This window comes from Alosa sapidissima, chromosome 6 (genome assembly GCF_018492685.1).
Source record: "Alosa sapidissima isolate fAloSap1 chromosome 6, fAloSap1.pri, whole genome shotgun sequence".
Taxonomy (NCBI): Eukaryota; Metazoa; Chordata; class Actinopteri; order Clupeiformes; family Clupeidae; genus Alosa; species Alosa sapidissima.
In genome coordinates, this window is record NC_055962.1 from 11,405,938 (window position 1) to 11,423,194 (window position 17,257).

General features: G+C 44.4%; 1 protein-coding gene across 3 annotated transcripts in view; it reads right to left on the reverse strand.

Annotated features, from left to right (window-relative positions):
• Nucleotides 1-17,257, reverse strand: part of daam1b (dishevelled associated activator of morphogenesis 1b) — an 80,876-nt gene that overhangs the window by 4,941 nt on the left and 58,678 nt on the right. For 2 of the 3 annotated variants that reach the window (XM_042095184.1, XM_042095185.1), the window contains exons 7-23: nt 17,175-17,257; nt 16,918-17,021; nt 16,755-16,821; nt 16,525-16,642; nt 15,314-15,452; nt 15,115-15,173; nt 14,819-15,006; nt 14,146-14,451; nt 13,474-13,581; nt 12,056-12,088; nt 11,432-11,529; nt 7,799-7,883; nt 6,286-6,392; nt 3,753-3,841; nt 3,224-3,392; nt 2,807-2,914; nt 473-533 (exon numbers count right to left, since the gene is read on the reverse strand). The exon at nt 17,175-17,257 is cut by the window's right edge and continues 28 nt beyond it. In XM_042095184.1, the coding sequence (XP_041951118.1) occupies nt 473-533; nt 2,807-2,914; nt 3,224-3,392; nt 3,753-3,841; nt 6,286-6,392; nt 7,799-7,883; nt 11,432-11,529; nt 12,056-12,088; nt 13,474-13,581; nt 14,146-14,451; nt 14,819-15,006; nt 15,115-15,173; nt 15,314-15,452; nt 16,525-16,642; nt 16,755-16,821; nt 16,918-17,021; nt 17,175-17,257 (1,922 nt within the window). The remainder of the gene's footprint in view (nt 1-472; nt 534-2,806; nt 2,915-3,223; nt 3,393-3,752; nt 3,842-6,285; nt 6,393-7,798; nt 7,884-11,431; nt 11,530-12,055; nt 12,089-13,473; nt 13,582-14,145; nt 14,452-14,818; nt 15,007-15,114; nt 15,174-15,313; nt 15,453-16,524; nt 16,643-16,754; nt 16,822-16,917; nt 17,022-17,174) is intronic. The other variant, XM_042095186.1, reaches the window with a different exon arrangement.

The following is a 17,257-nucleotide window of genomic DNA, read 5'->3' on the forward strand; positions in this document are numbered from 1 at the left end:
GCGGTGGGTCAGCTAAAAGCGGTCTCAAGACACATTATGCCGTAAGTTTATGCACAGGGACTTTGCTCATAGACTGACTTTGCCCAGCATTTAAATTAGGGCCAATTGTGTGCGTATGTGAAAGAGAGAAAGTCTTTGCTATCTGTTTAATACTGTGCCATTACCCTGTAATAATAATGTAATTACATGGAATGTATTATTCTGTTGTTGTAAACACTAGCTTGGGCAACACTATAAAAACAGCTATGCCAATAAAGATGCTTTGAATTACAGAACCACAGGAAGTGCAGAGTTGGATGTCACTTTGTAATTTCAAGTAGGTGACAAACTGACTATCGAAAGGCAGCTGGAGATGAAGGATAAAGACTCCCATTGAGAGGGGAGGCCGAGATGAGCGGAGTGAGAGAGGTGTGGGTGGGGGGGTTCCTCAAGGTCACAGTGAGAAGGAACAAACACAGTGGTGAGAACTCACATTTTCCACACTCTTCAAGCCGCTGCGCAGGTTATTGATCTCCTTCTCTAGTTCCGTCATGCTGAAAGAGAAGGAAATGCAAGAAAAGTGAGCTAGTGTTCTATTGGGTAGAAGACGTAGAGATGCATTCTGTTGCCCTGAACACTCTAAAACAAGGGTTCTCAAACTTTTGTACGGTTTTTTGATGTAACATATCAGCAGATCAACTGGGCAAATACTGATACTGTAGCATTTTTCGCCATATAAGACAATTTCATATTTTGTAGCAAACTTTGTCAGGGACCCCCTGACAATGTGCTGCGAACCCCACTTTGAGAACCAATGCTCTAAAGGACCCTAAAGGACACTGGCATTATTTCTGAGCTTACCCAACTGCAGAAAAAAAACAAGAATTTGGTCCGATGTTATCTAACCCCTTGACCCCATTGACTAACAGAGTCACAGTGGTAGTGAAAATAGACGCCAACTCAACCTGAACTTCAACCTGGTGCCATGACCCGTGACTATTCACCAGCTTACAGAGACAGAAACAGGCGCTGTTGCAGCCTGTGGTTTGCATGACAGCAGAGCTGTCTGTTTTTTCTCTCTCTCTCTCTCTCTCTGTGCGCGTGTGTGTGTGCTTGTGTAAGAGACTGAAATTGAGGCCGCTGCGCTCAATCAGTGCCTTTCTCATTGATGTGCCAGCACAATCAGGGCATTGTCCATCAGGGCATTGTTCACACACACACACACACACACACACACACAGCCCTGTGGCATACGCACGTACTGTGAATTCTGATAGCGCCCCCATAAACAACAGAGACGTCCATCACTCACATGTGAAGACAATGGCTGAGGCTGTTGTTCCTGAGGTAAGTTGATACCCTGAGCAACACCTTAGTCTACAACAAAGTCCCAGAATCCCCCTAGTCTGTGGCCTGCCCCTCTGGAAAGGGTTCAAGACTGAGTCAAACGCATGAGTGTGATGAAGTCTGGGTGATGCAGTAGGTTTACGCTCACATGTATTCATTTACCAGATGTTTTTATGGTGCAGATTTAATCACTCTGCATCTTTTATTGACACATTTGGCAAAAAAGGCACCATGTTTGGCAGGAGACAGTTAGCTTTTATGTCACTTTAATTTGGTTGGAGTGTTCCAAAAGTTAAGTTGTGGTACTGAGACAGCTGAGATGGATAATGGTAATGCCTCTACGAACAACAAAAGCTCATTTCTCTTCTCATCAGGAGTGTGATCAATTGAAAGTCTGTGTGACGTACAATATTTTACTGCCAAATGTAATCAAAATGTCACAGCCACCATCTTTAACAGAGGCTGGTTAACATTTAACATTGCCCTTTAGTTTGTACTGAAGAGCTATGGAGCCACATGCTGAACTTGTGCAAGTGAGACAGGTGAGATGGATAATGGCTACGCGCTGGATAAAAGAGAGGACATAAAAGGAGTCCCATCACATAGATCTGGGAGATACGTCTGTTTTTTTGTCTTTCATCTGTTGCTGCTCTGAATACTTAATGGGCCCCAAGATGAGACTTGGCCTTAAAGCAGGACTGTGTGTGTGTGTGTGTGTGTGTGTGTGTGTGTGTGTGTGTGTGTGTGGTTTGGCTGTCGTCTCTGGTTTCAAAATCTGGCTGGCGTCGAGATGAGTCCAAACAGACACATGCTGTCTCAGGAATTTGTGTATCTGAATCAATACAACTCTGTGTTAAAGCCGAGGGCCCATTGAGCTGAGAGAGGGTTCTGGACCTTCTCCGCCTGTCCAGCACATCTGCTTCACAATACGACCTGCCCTCACCAGAGCTTCCCCTGTGTCTACAAGTGAGTCCTACCGGCCCACGTTAAGAGCTTTGAGTTGCGTTGTGTAATATACACCTCAGCTAGCGTATACCTCAGGAGGTGCACTGTTCTTTGTCTCATCCCAGAGAATGAAGACAATCTCCGTGTGTTAACTTCCTGTAAGCCCTGTTAGGACCGCACACAGACTGTCAGACTGTTTTTCCTCTTATTTTACATTTACTATACACTTCCCAGTGTCCTGCTGCCCGTTCAAGAGATGAGACACTGATGAAATCCATCTGAAGAAACATCTGACTTCATTAGAAGTTATGTCCTAGTTCCAAAGCACATTGACACAAACACTACGTGGGGCTGGGGGTGGGGGTGCTGGAGTTCAGTGTTGTTGTGCTTGTTTTTCGCTCATCTTTAAGTGCAGATGACCCGCGTTGACCTCTAGGCTTGATGCACAGGATGGAGAGTACTGAGGACTTGTTTCCTAAAGCCATTCAGCTCAAGGAGGCCACAAGGACTCATAAATCTCCGCTGTGCCACCTACTTCACTTTCGCTGCTTCCGGGACATTCAGCAGATCCTCAGGGATGTGCATGACTTTGGGGTACTTCTTCTCCAAGATGGTGATCAGGTAATGGAGGAGAGTGACATTTCTGCAAATGAACAAATGCAATCAGGATAAGTGGATTTCTGCCAACTCATCTAGTTTAAAATGTATTACTGATTTAGGTCAGGTTGTGTGTGTGTGTGTGTGTGTGTGTGTGAATTCTGAAAAATCACGTGTCCCTTCTCTCAAACCTATTTATTACACATGTACATTATTAAACATAGTATCATTGCTTCTTTACCCTTTAAGTTTACCACAGTAACACAAATACACAAGATTACATGCATGCATCATGTCCACTAACTGCAACCAACTCGAACTGCTAAATCTGCTCTGAAATCTGTTTTACTCTTACTTGTCGATGCTAGACTTGGTGTCAGCGATCTTGTTGAGCGAAGACACTTTGAAGCCGTAGGCGTTGCCCCTCTGGCCTTTGTTCATGTAGTTTCCGAAGGCCAAGACCACCTCCAGCAGCTGCTTCAGGTTCCGGCTGTGCAGCACCTCTTTGGAGGCCTTGGACAGTGCTGGGGACAAGCATTGGACACTGATTAACCTCACAGAGCAATGCCACTTGTCATTTCACATACATATACAGATATGGATATAAGTAAAAATATTGAATGTTCTATAAAAGTAGTGTGCAATACATATGCTTATACCTTAATGGCATTAATGTAATGTATTGTGATCCTGGACTTTTTTGAGCTTTTGATATCACACTTAGAACATATAATTATATCGTACATATAAACTAAAAAATTAATGACTGTGATAAACTTATGTGTAATACATATATATTTTAGAAAAACAACTTCTCCTTGTTTTTGATTACAGTATAGAATGGCGTTTAGTTGTCATTTTTGCTTTGAGATGTTAACACTGACCTTCAACTTTGGGTTTGATCTCGGCGATCCTCTCGGCAAATTTCTTCTTGAAGTACAGTGACTGAAGTCTCTGTTGGTAGTGGTTTATTCTGCGAGGGAGACATGCAAGAGAGGACCGAAAGAGGATGAAGACAAAAGAGTTGCGAGACATGTATATATTTACATTACACATTATGCCTACACTTATTCATTTGGCTGATGCTTTTACCCAAAGCAAATTACATATGTCAGTTATTACAAGGGCCAGTCACCCCAGAGCAACTAAAGGTTAAGTGCCTTCCTCGAGGGCACAACGTGGTGTACTAGCTTAGCAGAAGCTTTTATGAAAAGCAACTTCCAGTGAAAAAATATGTGAATTTCGAGCCCATGACTTAGGTAATGTGGGCATTTTGTTCTGCCAGTTAAACTACATTTACATCAGGAGCATGCAGCTACAAAAACACTGGGGTGCGTTTCCCAAAACCATAGTTGCTAACTAAGTTAGAAGCTTTGTTGGTTGCAATGCAATTTCCCATTGCCAACCAACTAAGTTGCTAAGAGGTTAGCAACTATGGTTTTGGGAAACGCACTCCTGATCGACAGAAGCTACGTGTGAGGAGTCTCAAACGGACCACAACACTGCCCCAGCTCTCGCTGCAGCCCATGTGTGCAGACGACGCAGCCACAGTAAGAGGGAAGGTGGGTCTTCTCCCCCCTGAGCCAGGGTAGGTATGACAAAACCGATTATTTGAAGGGAAAAGAAAACAAATGGAGCTCGACCTCGTCAAATGAACCTAACACTCAGCTACTGGGTTCATACCCTGTTATGGGATGGGTGGGTGGGTGGGAGGGAGGCTGGAGGGAGTGTGCTGTGGGTGTTTGTAACATTTCATCATGCCAGGAGAGGTTTGGGCCCCGAAACATTATGAAGGTAGTAAATAATTCAAACATTTTGGGAGCAAGATCCTGACTAAGACTGCTGACTATGTCTTCGTGACTATGACTTTCTGTGTCCATCTACAGTAGATGTCCAAAAAGACGGTACTTTGATGAAGTAGAGGACAGTTTCTGAGAGGAAGTTGACCTTCTCCATGCCGACTCCCCCCCCCCCCCCAGGAAAAGCAAATAAATCTATGACTGAACAACAGTGCTTCAGAATTAATCAAAAACAAGCTGAAGAGGTAGAATGAGATAATAATAAATAAACCTTAAAAGGGAACCATTTCCAAGACACCTGTGAGCATTCACTTTCAGTTTTGCTGACTGAAAACTGAGTGCTCTGTTGATTCAGGTCTTCGCATTCGGAGCTTCAGCAAATATTGATACGGCCCCGAGTCTCCGTGGAGACCAGATAAACATGTTTGGGAGGATTTGACGCAATCTCTTTCCAGCCCCTTAAGCTGAAGTCGGCGGGGGGAATGCAATCCTCAGATGAGCACCCCAAATGCGGCGCAGAGCCCAAGATGCTAAGCTCAATAAAAGGGCTTTTAGAGTCGTGGGTGGTCCGGTCTAGGTGGATCTTGCATTTGCACTTCTCCTCAGTTGCACACCCTCCGAAAGATGATTATTTCAAGGCCATTATGGGTTGTAAACGGGAGAGAGCTCTTGTGCCAAAAACACCCACAAGTTGTTAAGTGTAAATCTCTGCAGAGACTGGATCAGAAGTGACACTTCCAAGAAGATAATTCCATGAAACCACCATTAGCAATGGTAAAGAAACCCAGGACTATCTATTCATGCTGCTGTTCTGAAGACATCAGTAAATGTTCTGTAGTCACCCTTCAAACGATGACTCATGAGTGAGAAAAACACTGCTTGGATCAAAAACAAGGGTAGATTTAATTGCGGATTAAATTACTATCTTTTGGTGCTTGTGTGGTTAGTAAATTCCTTGACAATGACCTAAAGTTTCAATGGAAACAGAGGGAATCTCTGGAAGCACTAAACAAAGCCTTGTGCTCCATGTGGGATGCCTTACTTTAATGTGATGGGGGGTCTGCAGACCAAAACATTGCATTTACAATAAATGTAGTACTACAAGTTAGTCAGTATGTGGGAGTATTTTCAGTTACAGTCAGTATGTGGGAGTATTTTCAGTTCGATGCTGGTTCTCTCCTATGCTTCTGCCCATCTAGTAGGAGTGCAAAAGTTCTGCTCAAAGGTTCTGCTCTACTTAATGCATGACATTACATGACTGCGCTGACCCTTTACGTCACTTGTCCATGTACATGCCAACATTTTTAACCGACAAGCATTCAATAAAAATGGATCTGATTGAGCGGCTCTGACAAAAATAGAACTGGAGCGTAATCTAGTTGGTGGTGTGCGGGGTTGTATGGGAAACAATGGATTCTAATGTAATCGAACGTTGATAGCGGAATGCGCTGCATTTCAGTGCCTGTGTGTGTGTGTGTGTGGGGGGGGGGGGGGGGGGGCTTGAGTCTCTGAACCATACCTATGGCCTTCTGCTACGCATCTGTCCACTTAACAGGTGTGCAAAAGTTTTGCTCAGAAATTCAGTTCTATTTCAAAACATCCTGCTGGATCTCTGTACCTGCTCATCTCGTAGAGGAAGCGGTCGGCCTTGGCCATGCGGTCCAGTTCATGCTTGTGCTCCTCCAACAGGTCCACGTCACTCTTCTCTGGGACAAACTTCAGCATCTGATTGGACATAAAACACCAGTACGTCTTCAATCCACATTCACTCCACAGACAAGACATCACATTTACTTACCTACTTGACATTGCATTTACTTTACTAATTATTTATTTATCCTTAGATTCTATTTTACTACTATGCTTTTATTTTTCATGCACTTTTTTTTGTTTTTGTGAAGCACTTTGTGATCATGTCTGTGAAAAGTGCTATATAAATAAAATGTACTTACTTACTTACTTACTTACTTACTTACTTACTTTACCCAGCATACAAAACACAGTATGAAACAAAATGTGTAAAACTAAAATGCCAACCTTTGACAGATTAGGGACCCTAATCTAAATGTGGGGCAAAATGCAAAGTCTAAAGTCTAATAGAAGCTAACTGAATAACTATGCAAAATCTATTTGTGAATTTAATACCATGAGCAAGATCCTAAGCACTAACATTGGTGGGTCCGCTCGAAGCTCTCACACACCACATAATGGCTTTAGTTCATGTACAAGATCTTTGCTCATTAACTGACTTTGCACGGCATTTAAATTAGGGCCCTAGGTGCCCCCAAATAACAGGTTAGTGGATAAATGGATATAGCTAAGGAGGCCATCTATGGGGCATAACTATAGCTTATTATGGCCTTTATAACCAACGGCAAATGAGGCAGAGGAAATGTGAAGACCTCAGCTAGACTGGCATTTGGTCATGGCTGTTGTGGGGAAGTCTGTCAGTAATGCTTGAGGTGTATTTTGACTGAGGTGTGTGCTGCTGTCTCTGGTAACGGCATGTGTTCTAACATCGTGATTATAGAGGAGACTAGGTCTGATACGCCAGACATGCTGGTAAGACCTTCTGTGTGTAGTGTGTATTGTGGGCCAGATTCAACAAAACCCAAATAAGATGCCTATTTCACAACCTCAGTGAAATGCACACACACTTGTTGTTCTTGTTCTTGTAGTTAAGTGTTGCTCATTATTGTTGTTATGTATGATGCATGTGGTAGTGAGAGGTTCCCACCAATAGAACAAGGACTTCAACATAATCTCCTGTGTGTAACTAAAATATCAGACTATGTCTGAAACACCAGCATTGTTGACTGACGTGTAGATTGAAAAAACAAGTGCCAATTCCCATTCATCAAAAATAAACTTTGTTGAACGTCAATACTTGACTTTGGTTTCCCCCAAAGGTTAAAACAAAATGCGACCTGAAAAATATCAAGCCTCAGCATATTGGCTAGTCAGGCTTTGTCAGAAACATCAGCCATGTGGACTGGGAGTCTGCAACTAATGCCAGGGGCTGCACCTGGAGTCACAGAACTGTCAGGCCAAGGTTAACAACACAGAGGTCTATGTAACACTATACACCTCAATCAGAAACAATTCCCTTCTGGGTGAAACGAATGACCTACCTGCTCCAACATGTCCTTGGGCAGATCCTCCTGCTCGTCCATAGTCAAGATGGCTCTCTTGATCTCCTCGTTGGACAACTTCAACCTGGAACAGCAGACAGAGAATTTGGTTTGGTCTCGATAACTAGATTAATGAATCCAGGCAGCATTACACAGCTTTGAGTTGTTCAAGTTCAAGACTTTAGCCAAACTCCCCCCAGAAATCAACTGCCAAATAAAAGAAATTGTGCTTCCTCAGCACAGATGCAGATTTTTCCCTCCTGTTTCAGCTGAAAAATCGTTAAGAGGAAATATGCTTCTTCTGGCAACTGACACGAAAAGCGACTGCACCCCACTATAAATAATGAGACATGAGATATCCTGGCCTGCTTATGTTAAGGGTGCAAAGGCCTGTTTAGGACAAAGACTTCACTGCTGGGTCTGTTACTCACACAACCGGGATGGGGGAACTGTGACTCACTCACTTTATAAGCTCCTTTACTGTGTGAGGTTGGAGGTTAGCCACAATCATCTCTTCCTAATTGAGACAATAATGAGATCCAAATGAGGCCTAAACGAGATTTAAATGAGATGTGACCACTTCGTAGGAAATGAAAGAGCAGTGGAAATGATGAGGCTCGTTTTCTTGAGAAGACAATAACTTTCTCAAGATAACAGTAGAGGCAATAGCCTCCACACACCTGAAATGTCATGGCCAGGGCAACCTGAAAAAGCTTAACCTGAACCTGCCCTCCGCAATCCACTTCCCACGAGCTCCTCTCGATGACAGCCCGCTGAAAGGCTATGTGATGGAGGAGGCGTTGTGGGAGGCAGGCGAGAGCCAGAGGGGAACAGGTGCCTGACAGGCCCTGTTCGCTCGCTTGGCACCCGGGGAGACTGCTCTCGGTTTGGCCGCCAGCAGAGAGAGGGAGAGAACAAGGGAGAACGAGGGAATGGAGGGGTGCGGAGAGTGGGAGAGATGTTGGAGAGGGATGAGAGGAATGGGGCCAGGGTTCTTCCCACGTCAGACAAGGAGAGACCCGCTTGGGCTGCGCCAAAACAGCACACAACACAACCGTTTGGCCACCTAAAACAACTTTGTTTTTGGTTAAAAAACAGAACCGAATGTTAAAGTAAATAGCGAGGAAAATGAAACACAAATGGGCCTGTGCTTTTTCTTTTTTTTTTTTAAGAGACCACAGACGTGTTCCTAATGACATGGTTTGCAGGTATGCTACCTTTTTTAAAGCTTAACAAGTGGCATGCCAAGTTTTATCGTTGCTCCGAATTACCCCCGAGTTTGTTCGTGTCCAAAAAATCCACGCACCACTTGTGGTAGTTACATTACTGGCAGTGGTAATCGTCCAGTCCACCTCCTGAACGACCTGCTCGTCAGCGCACTGGGCAGAAACCAGTGGACTCCTCCGACAAAAAAACGACTTAGAGCCTGGGTTTCATTTCAGCATTTATGGGCAGTAGCTTTCACATCATTAACATACTTTAAACCAATTTCTTTTATGGCGTGTTTAAGGCGTCCAGGCGTTCTTGAAGAATAAATTAGTAGTTAACAGACATCAAGCATATCATAGCTGATGTGTCAGCTGGTATTCAATCTATAATGCATATTGAACTGATGGCGGCGCAGAGTCGATCCCACACATAATAAGAAGAGATACAGTATGCCTATGACTTTAAAATAGATATCTATAAAAGCAGATCGAACCAGTTGTAGGGGACTGTTCCATTTAGCTGCACACTACTGCTACCTTTGTCATGCAGTTGAAAATACATTATGGAGCCCCCATCGGGGCATGTGTGAGTGATCTTTTTTGTTTTGGTGGGGGGGGGGGGGGGGGGGTCCACTTAAAGATTAAAGATCTTTTATGGCTCAGCAGCTGTTCTACAAAAAAATGCCTCCTCCGTGGAGAACCGGGCCTAATGGCATCGTAGAACGTGAAACTAGGCATAGGGGCATTTTGTTCTGAGCCCCTACGGATCCGTCTGCACCATGGGTGGTCTATGGGAGAACCACACGGGAGCCACCAGGCCACTTAAGACAACACTCTGGCCTCAGCAAAGCCAATAAAACCTATTAGCCGAGATGGGAAGGCCCAGAGGCGAGCAGGCAGCCTGTTAAAAGCCCGTATTTGTGTCCATCATAACTATTATTATTTTTTCGCATGACCGTGACTGGGAGGATTTAAACAAGGCTTCTATGGGCTTCATGAAAAAAAAAAAACTTTTCTTTGCTGTCAGACAACAATTTCACCTCACCACAAGAGCGACTAGGGTTGTTTTTTTTTACGACAGTGGAACAGACCCCGAGGCTTGTGCCATGACTTGGTCTACCAGTTTGTTGCCCAGTAGCAAGACAAACAAAGCAATGTTCCCTCTGCCAAGCTATGCCTCACCCACTGCCCATCTTCCCGTTTCTTTTTCACATTAGCACTTATGAGAAGCGGTTAGTCGTCCAAAAATAGAGCAGACAAGCATTCCAACTTTGGAACTTACCACCACGCTCCATGGGCTAGCTGACCCTATGTGGCCTTGGGGGGGGGGGATGAGGAGGGGGGGGGGGGTTGCTCCGATCTTCACTCCCAGCTGTTAGATGAGTGGCCCCGAAAACACACTTAATCGCTCCGAGAAACGTTACCACCAGGGGAGGCGCCCCTGCCATTTTGGTTTGTTTCATGTCGTCCGTGTCGACTGGAATTAGTCTCGCCGTGTGTGTAAATCCGCGGCTTCATGACAACGCCAAGCCACAATCAATTAGAGCGCAGTCATAAATCTTGGAATGAAGCGTGGTGGCATCAAATCCAGCAAAAACCCAGCTTTGGTTCAGCTCACAGATTTTATTTTCTCCTCACCAAAATCTAAATACTGAATCCGATCTTTTAAACTAACTCTCCTTTCTTGTCTACAGCTCAGCCCAAACAAATCCATCCTACACCGTGGGATTACATGGAGAAATCCAAACACTAAGCATAAGATGACGAGATGAGAAACACACAAAGTTTTGCGCAAGCTCAATCTCAACATCCAGCAATTAAGACCACACCTGTACAAACTAATGACCCGGAAAGGCTGTAACACCACACCCTGAATAACATCAATCCGTTTCATTAAAACATCATCTGTCTGAGGCCCCCAGACAGTCCTGCTTTTCAGTCTTATAGGCCACCGGCAGCTATACAAGAGATCTATTAAAGTTTTCGGACCACAATGGAGCGCTACTTGGTGACACAAAGTGTTGAAAACGGCCGCCAAGTTTATCTCAGTCTGGCCAGTTTCAGGTTTAAACAGGAAACATTAGCTGCCGGTCGCTCTCAATTAAAACATTTAATATCTTGGCAGCAGCAACCTATTTTTTTGTCAAGCAAGAGAAACGACTTCCTTGGCCAGCCAGATAGTTATGGCAAAGAGGGATTTTCTTGGACGATGTGGCACTCCATCATTTCAGCCCAGGCGCTTTTGAGTTCAAACATCCGTGGGAAGGAAATCCCTTATTTTGGCTAAAGAAATGGGAGATCACATGCCTACCCCTACTGACGGCAGAACAGCGACAGAGGGCAAAAGGACGGACGTCGAGATTAGATATCCCATTGTCATCCTAGTGAAATGAAAACAAGGAGGAGATGAGACACCCTAACTCACCGAGACAATAGGATGTTGCAATTCTGTGCACGACGGCCATCAATAACAGACAGCTCCTTGACTTTCTTTGAGCTCAGGGAGTCGTCCTCCACTTCTTTCTGTGGAAAGGAAAACAGGGATTAACGCCTCTGATGTTGTCTTGTTTTTCCCCATTATGTTAAGATCATGTCCGATGAACACTGAACAGACTATGTACGAGCAAAAGTACAAAAAACAACCCCACAAAAATGCAGGACAGAGAGAGAAGAATAGAGAGAGAGAGAGGGAGAGAGAGATCATCAAAAGAGAACAAAGAGCTGACAAAGAGAGATCAAGAGCTTAGTGTTAGGAACTACCAGGATCTGAGAAGATACTTTTATCCCACTACAAAGGTTCCAAGAACACCAATATTTTTGACGTAGAGAAGGAAATATAATCAAACACTGAAACAAATACAAGCTCTCTACAAAGCTGTGAGAATAAAGATGAAATCAGTAATGAAACTGGACACACTTTCGTCTGAGGTAAATATTTTTTTGAAAGAGGACAGAAAAGGTATGTTTTGAACCAACACTGAAATGTAGACTATAACGTGGAGAGACGCACAAAATGAGAAACAATCTTCACTTGTTAAATGTCACTCACCTGTTGTCTGTTGTTATTGACCATAAAGAAGTCCTAAAACGCAGCCAAGAAGCAAGGGAGATGCAGCACTCGTTAGATAGGAAGCGCAGTTTGGTGAAAACACAGCCAAAACACAAAACAAGCTCATACAAAATGATCACTGGTGAATGCTGGTGATTGATGGTGTACAGTATATCTGTCTATGCAAGCAGACTCTTGAGTAATAGATGCATGGTACTATGAAAGACTGTGCACAATGGCAGGTGCGTGCAAGGCTGCATTAAGCGTTATCATTATGAATTAAGCTCTATGTTATAATAATAATACTAATCTGCCAGCATTTAGTGAAGTATACAAATGCAAAGTGAGTTCAAAACCTTAGGACTGTGGTAACTGTTACGGGCAGTTTCATGTCAATAAGACTGTGTTTTATGGTTATTTTCAAATGATGACACATCATACATCATGCAGAGATGCAGTGGTGTCCCGTGCAAGGAGAAGAAAAAAATATGGGATTTCTTTATTTGACAGGACTGAAATCATGTGGCTATTATTAGCGCGCCTCAAACTGACACATCCTTGTGTCTGCCCGAGCACTATGAACACAGCGTCTGTTTTTCCAACAAGGGCTCTCACTGTTTCCCCTTGGTGACACCATGGCGATCAGTATGCATTATTCAAACATCAAGGCGTCTGGAATACCATGCTCCGGGCGCGGTGGCCTAGACTGAGTCCACTCGATAAATGAACTTCTCATAAAACAACTGCCTTCATTCATTTACGTCGGGTACACTTTTTTATATTTCAAAAAGGAGGATATGACTTAAGTAGGGCTCATCAGGGGAAGATCTGGGGATAATGTCTTACAACGCTAAATGTAGAGCTTTTTCTTTGTGTGGGAGTGAACAAACTCTCTTTGTTGTAGCAGATACTATGTAGATATGATGCACTACTAGAGCCTTGTGGGGCAGCCGTGGCCTACTGGTTAGCGCTTCGGACTTGTAACCGGAGGGTTGCTGGTTCGAACCCCGACCAGTAGGCACGGCTGAAGTGCCCTTGAGCAAGGCACCTAACCCCTCACTGCTCCCAGAGCGCCGCTGTTGTTGCAGGCAGCTCACTGCGCTGGGATTAGTGTGTGCTTCACCTCACCGTGTGTTTTACCAATTCAGGGATTGGGATAAATGCAGAGACCAAATTTCCCTCACAGGATCAAAAGAGTATATATACTTATACTTAAACGATTCCCCCTACTTCATTCATTCTTGCAGTGCCATGTTTCATGCTTGAGTGAATCTACAGTGCTCTAGGTTACAAGCGGTGTAGATGCAGATGAGAAGATGGTGGGGTGAATGGACTTATAAAGGAGAGAAAGAGAGAAAAGTAGAAGATAAAAGACAGAGGAACTGTTTTATTCCTTTCCTCTGGCAGAAACACAGTACCTGTTGTCTCTGGTAAGCAGAGAATGTCTTCTCGATGTCCGTCAGGTCAAGTATCTTGAAAACCCTGTTGTCGTCAACGTCTGCCCACACGGTGCCCTCCAGTTTGTTCTGCAGAGGAGGAGGTTGTGCATAAACACTGGGCCTTTGAGTCATTCTTCCCTTCATCCCTTCATCCATTCATTCATTCATTCATTCATTCTACTCAACACTTATACCGAAATCCCCACTCATATAGACATGAAAATATACCGACTGTGTCTTGCAAATTGACTCCTTAAACTTTTGGCACCATTTTATGTTGATGAAACAGACCAGTTCAGATCAATCTGACTAAGGATGATTAAGGAACACTGCAAACTCAAACAGTACATTTATGGAGATCCTCCAGACAAAGTCTTAGCAAGGGAGTTAACAAATTAGCTTTAAATGTAAGAACATTGCCTACTTTGGCCTCTGGGATCTGTTTCCTTCTTGGCCATTTTAAATGTCGACTGTAAGCAATGTTAACTTTTAACTTCCTTAAAAAGTGCCACTCCTTCTGGCATCTTTCCTGTGCAAGACAAATGCCAGGCTGTGATCCGACCCATCTCCATTCAGAACTAATTTCATTCAGAAACAGTTTTATTCCCAAAACATTCCAACTCTGAGCAGCTTAACTCCTGGAGTACCAACCTCAGCCAGCTTGGACCAGTTGAAGGACTTGAGCGCGTTTGAGGGCTGTGGGATGTTCTTCTTCTTGGGAGCAGGTCCCAGGGGTGCTCCAGGGGGTGGTGGAGCTCCGCAGAGGGGTGGGCGACCTGGGGGAGGTGGGGGTCCACCTGGGGGTGGGGGTGGGGGAGGAGGCATACCCACACCTGGCGGAGGAGGAGGAGGGGGCGGGGGCATGCCTGCGGGTATCGGGGGCGGAACGGGTGGCAGAGGTCCACCTGGAGGACCAGGGGTGAGAGGAGGGCCCCCGGGGACAGTGCCGACCTGCCTCTGCAGAAAACAAAACGGGACAGACTTGATTGAGCTTCGCGGTCAGACAGCGGGGGAAAAAATCCATGCCATGGTCAATCAGCGTGTAGCTATATTCAGCCATATCCTTAAGCTTTGGAGACAAACTTTGTACACCAGGCAGTGATTTATTTTACAGAACTGATATAACATGAATTTTTAGACAATTCTAGCACGGCTAACCGTGAATTCTTAGACAATTCTAGAAGAAACTCGGATAACAAAGCTGAAAATGAAGAACCTAGACAAAAAAATGTGAAATGATTTCATAGGGCCCTGTTTTACAAAGCCATTTCTTGGACCACTTTCAGTGATGTCCAATTCACCCTTGAGGTGGACGTTAGCGTACCGTGCTAAGTTCATGTAGCCGGACCGTGAGTTCCGACAGCTGCTGTTTAACCGTCTTGTGCTCACTGCTCTCCCTCTCCAGCTTCTCCTTCATCTTGTTCAGCGTCTGCATCATGTCCTCTTTCTCCTGCGTCTTGGCGTCGCACTCGCGTTCCTTCTTCTCAAGCCTCTGCTGTAACTCTTGGTGCTCTGCGTCAGGCCAGAAGAGTCAGAGTCAGCACATTTCAGAGAGAGTTGTTTATGGAATTTCAAAATGGAGATGTATTAGCTTGTCATTACTAAAAATAATACACTCACCCTTTCGCATTTTCTCTGCCTGCTCCTTCCACTGTTTCACCTCATTTTCGTTTACAAGCCTGGGAAGGTTAAGAGGAGGAGAAACAGTAGGAGGCTTTTACATCAAAGAAAGGAGGCCTAGTAGTGCTCTTGTTTAGACAAACGATCATCTCCCGTTTCAATCAAATATTATTAGGTCAAAAAGGGCCTTAGAACTCACATGCGGACCACGTTCTTCACGTTGAAGTTCTCGAGTGGGGTCACGTCGGGGTCGTAACCTTTGTCATTCTGCAGGACCATCTGCTGGACAATGCGATCCAGGAGGAGCCAGTACTGCACAGTGTTCCCGCTCCTCTTATCTGCGGAGCACAAAAGAGAAGCTAAGATAAATCCCCAAAACGCTGCCTACAGAATCCAGTCAGTGTTCTAAAGCCAAGATGAAGAACCACTGAAATGAGTTAAACCTTGTTGCCTGTATTAAATGCCTGAGTTGTTACAATTGTAATAATGGGGGGTCATCATTATGCGTTTCTTTTGAACTTTCTCCATCGATGCTTTAACTGGCTTCTTTTTCAGCAATGTGACTTCTCTCCACATCCTAAGCATTGATCAGAAAACTGTTAACCACAGCTGAAAGTCTGATATTTTAACTTTTTTAAAAAGTTTAAACTGTACTGCTTAGATTTGACAACACAAAGCAGCTAATCTGTGGAGACAGTATGCAAAAATGAAGAGTATAAAGGACAATTCATTGGACTGCACTACAGTCTGACCTTGGCCTCATTCACAAGCAGAAACCGGGCCAAGAGTTTACATTACAGAGCGTTTTAGGGAAGCGGCATGGAGGTAGAGATATTTAAAGGGGTGAAGACAGCTCCACGGCGCATTATAGTGGAGCAAGATACAGCTGTGCTCCAGTTCGACTGGAGAGGACAGAGAACAACGGGCCGTTTGTAAAGGGAAGTGGGCGCCAAGCGAAACGCTACACTCTGGGTGATCGCAAAGGTCAGGGCGCTATGTCCGCCAATGACGGAGGTCAAGGCAAACAAGTGTGTACGAGTGAGTGACTATGTATGAGTGACTGTGTGTGTGTGTGTGTGTGTGTGTGTGTGTGTGTGTGTGTGTGTGTGTGTGTGTGTGTGTGTGTGTGTGTGTGTGTGTGTGTGTGTGTGTGTGTGTGCTCATATTACTGCGTTTCAGTGTGTTTTGGGCATCTTCTTTCATTTTTGAATGCTTTCAAGCTTCCTGTGTGTATGTGGGTGTGTGTGACGAGGCATAAGGAGACAGTGGTGCATCACAGACATAAAGTGCTGGTATGTGTCTGTGTGGTAAATCTTCATTAATATGTGTGTGTGTGTGTGTGTGTGTGTGTGTGTGTGTGTGTGTGTGTGTGTGTGTGTGTGTGTGTGTGTGTGTGTGTGTGTGTCTTACGAGGCATGAGGAGACAGTGGTGGAGCACCGACATAAAGTGCGGGTAGGCATCCGTGTGGTTCATCTTCTTGCGGATGAGCTCAAACACCTGGCTGGCGCTCTTTGTGTCTATATGCACCTGGAGAGCAGTGGCAGACATAATATTTACCTTCTGTCTTACACAAACCCAAGGCTTATGAAAACACACCATGAACACATTTGAGCCAGACAGTGAACGAGATTAAACTTACCGATTCAAATCGTCTCGCAAGAGCAAGCTCGTCCTCATTTCGCAACATCTCAAAATAATCTAAGTGCCTATGTTGAGAAAAATAGATAAAAGACAAATTAGTTATCGGATATGAATCATTTAACAGTTGAAAGCAAAGTTGTAAACTGTGAGGCTAAATTTACCTGTCTAGTGTGGAGTTATCATGGGACCTTAGTTTGTCCATTATTGGTTGGATGCCTAGCATCAAGAACTCGTATCTTAGATGCACCCTGAATTCCAAGCTTGTCTGTGCGTCACACAAACCAAAAACAGAACTTCAATGTGAAGCTCATAAAGACATCAGAAACATGACTCTCAGTGTAAAACAAGATGTAAAGATAAAACAATAAAAGAATAAAAGGTAAATGATAAAACAAGTCTAGTCAGGTATAGTGCTTACCTCCCCTGCTCCTTGGCTGAGGATAGCATTGATGAAAGACATGATGGCTGTTTTGAGGCTGACCTCGTCTCTGTACCGTCCTG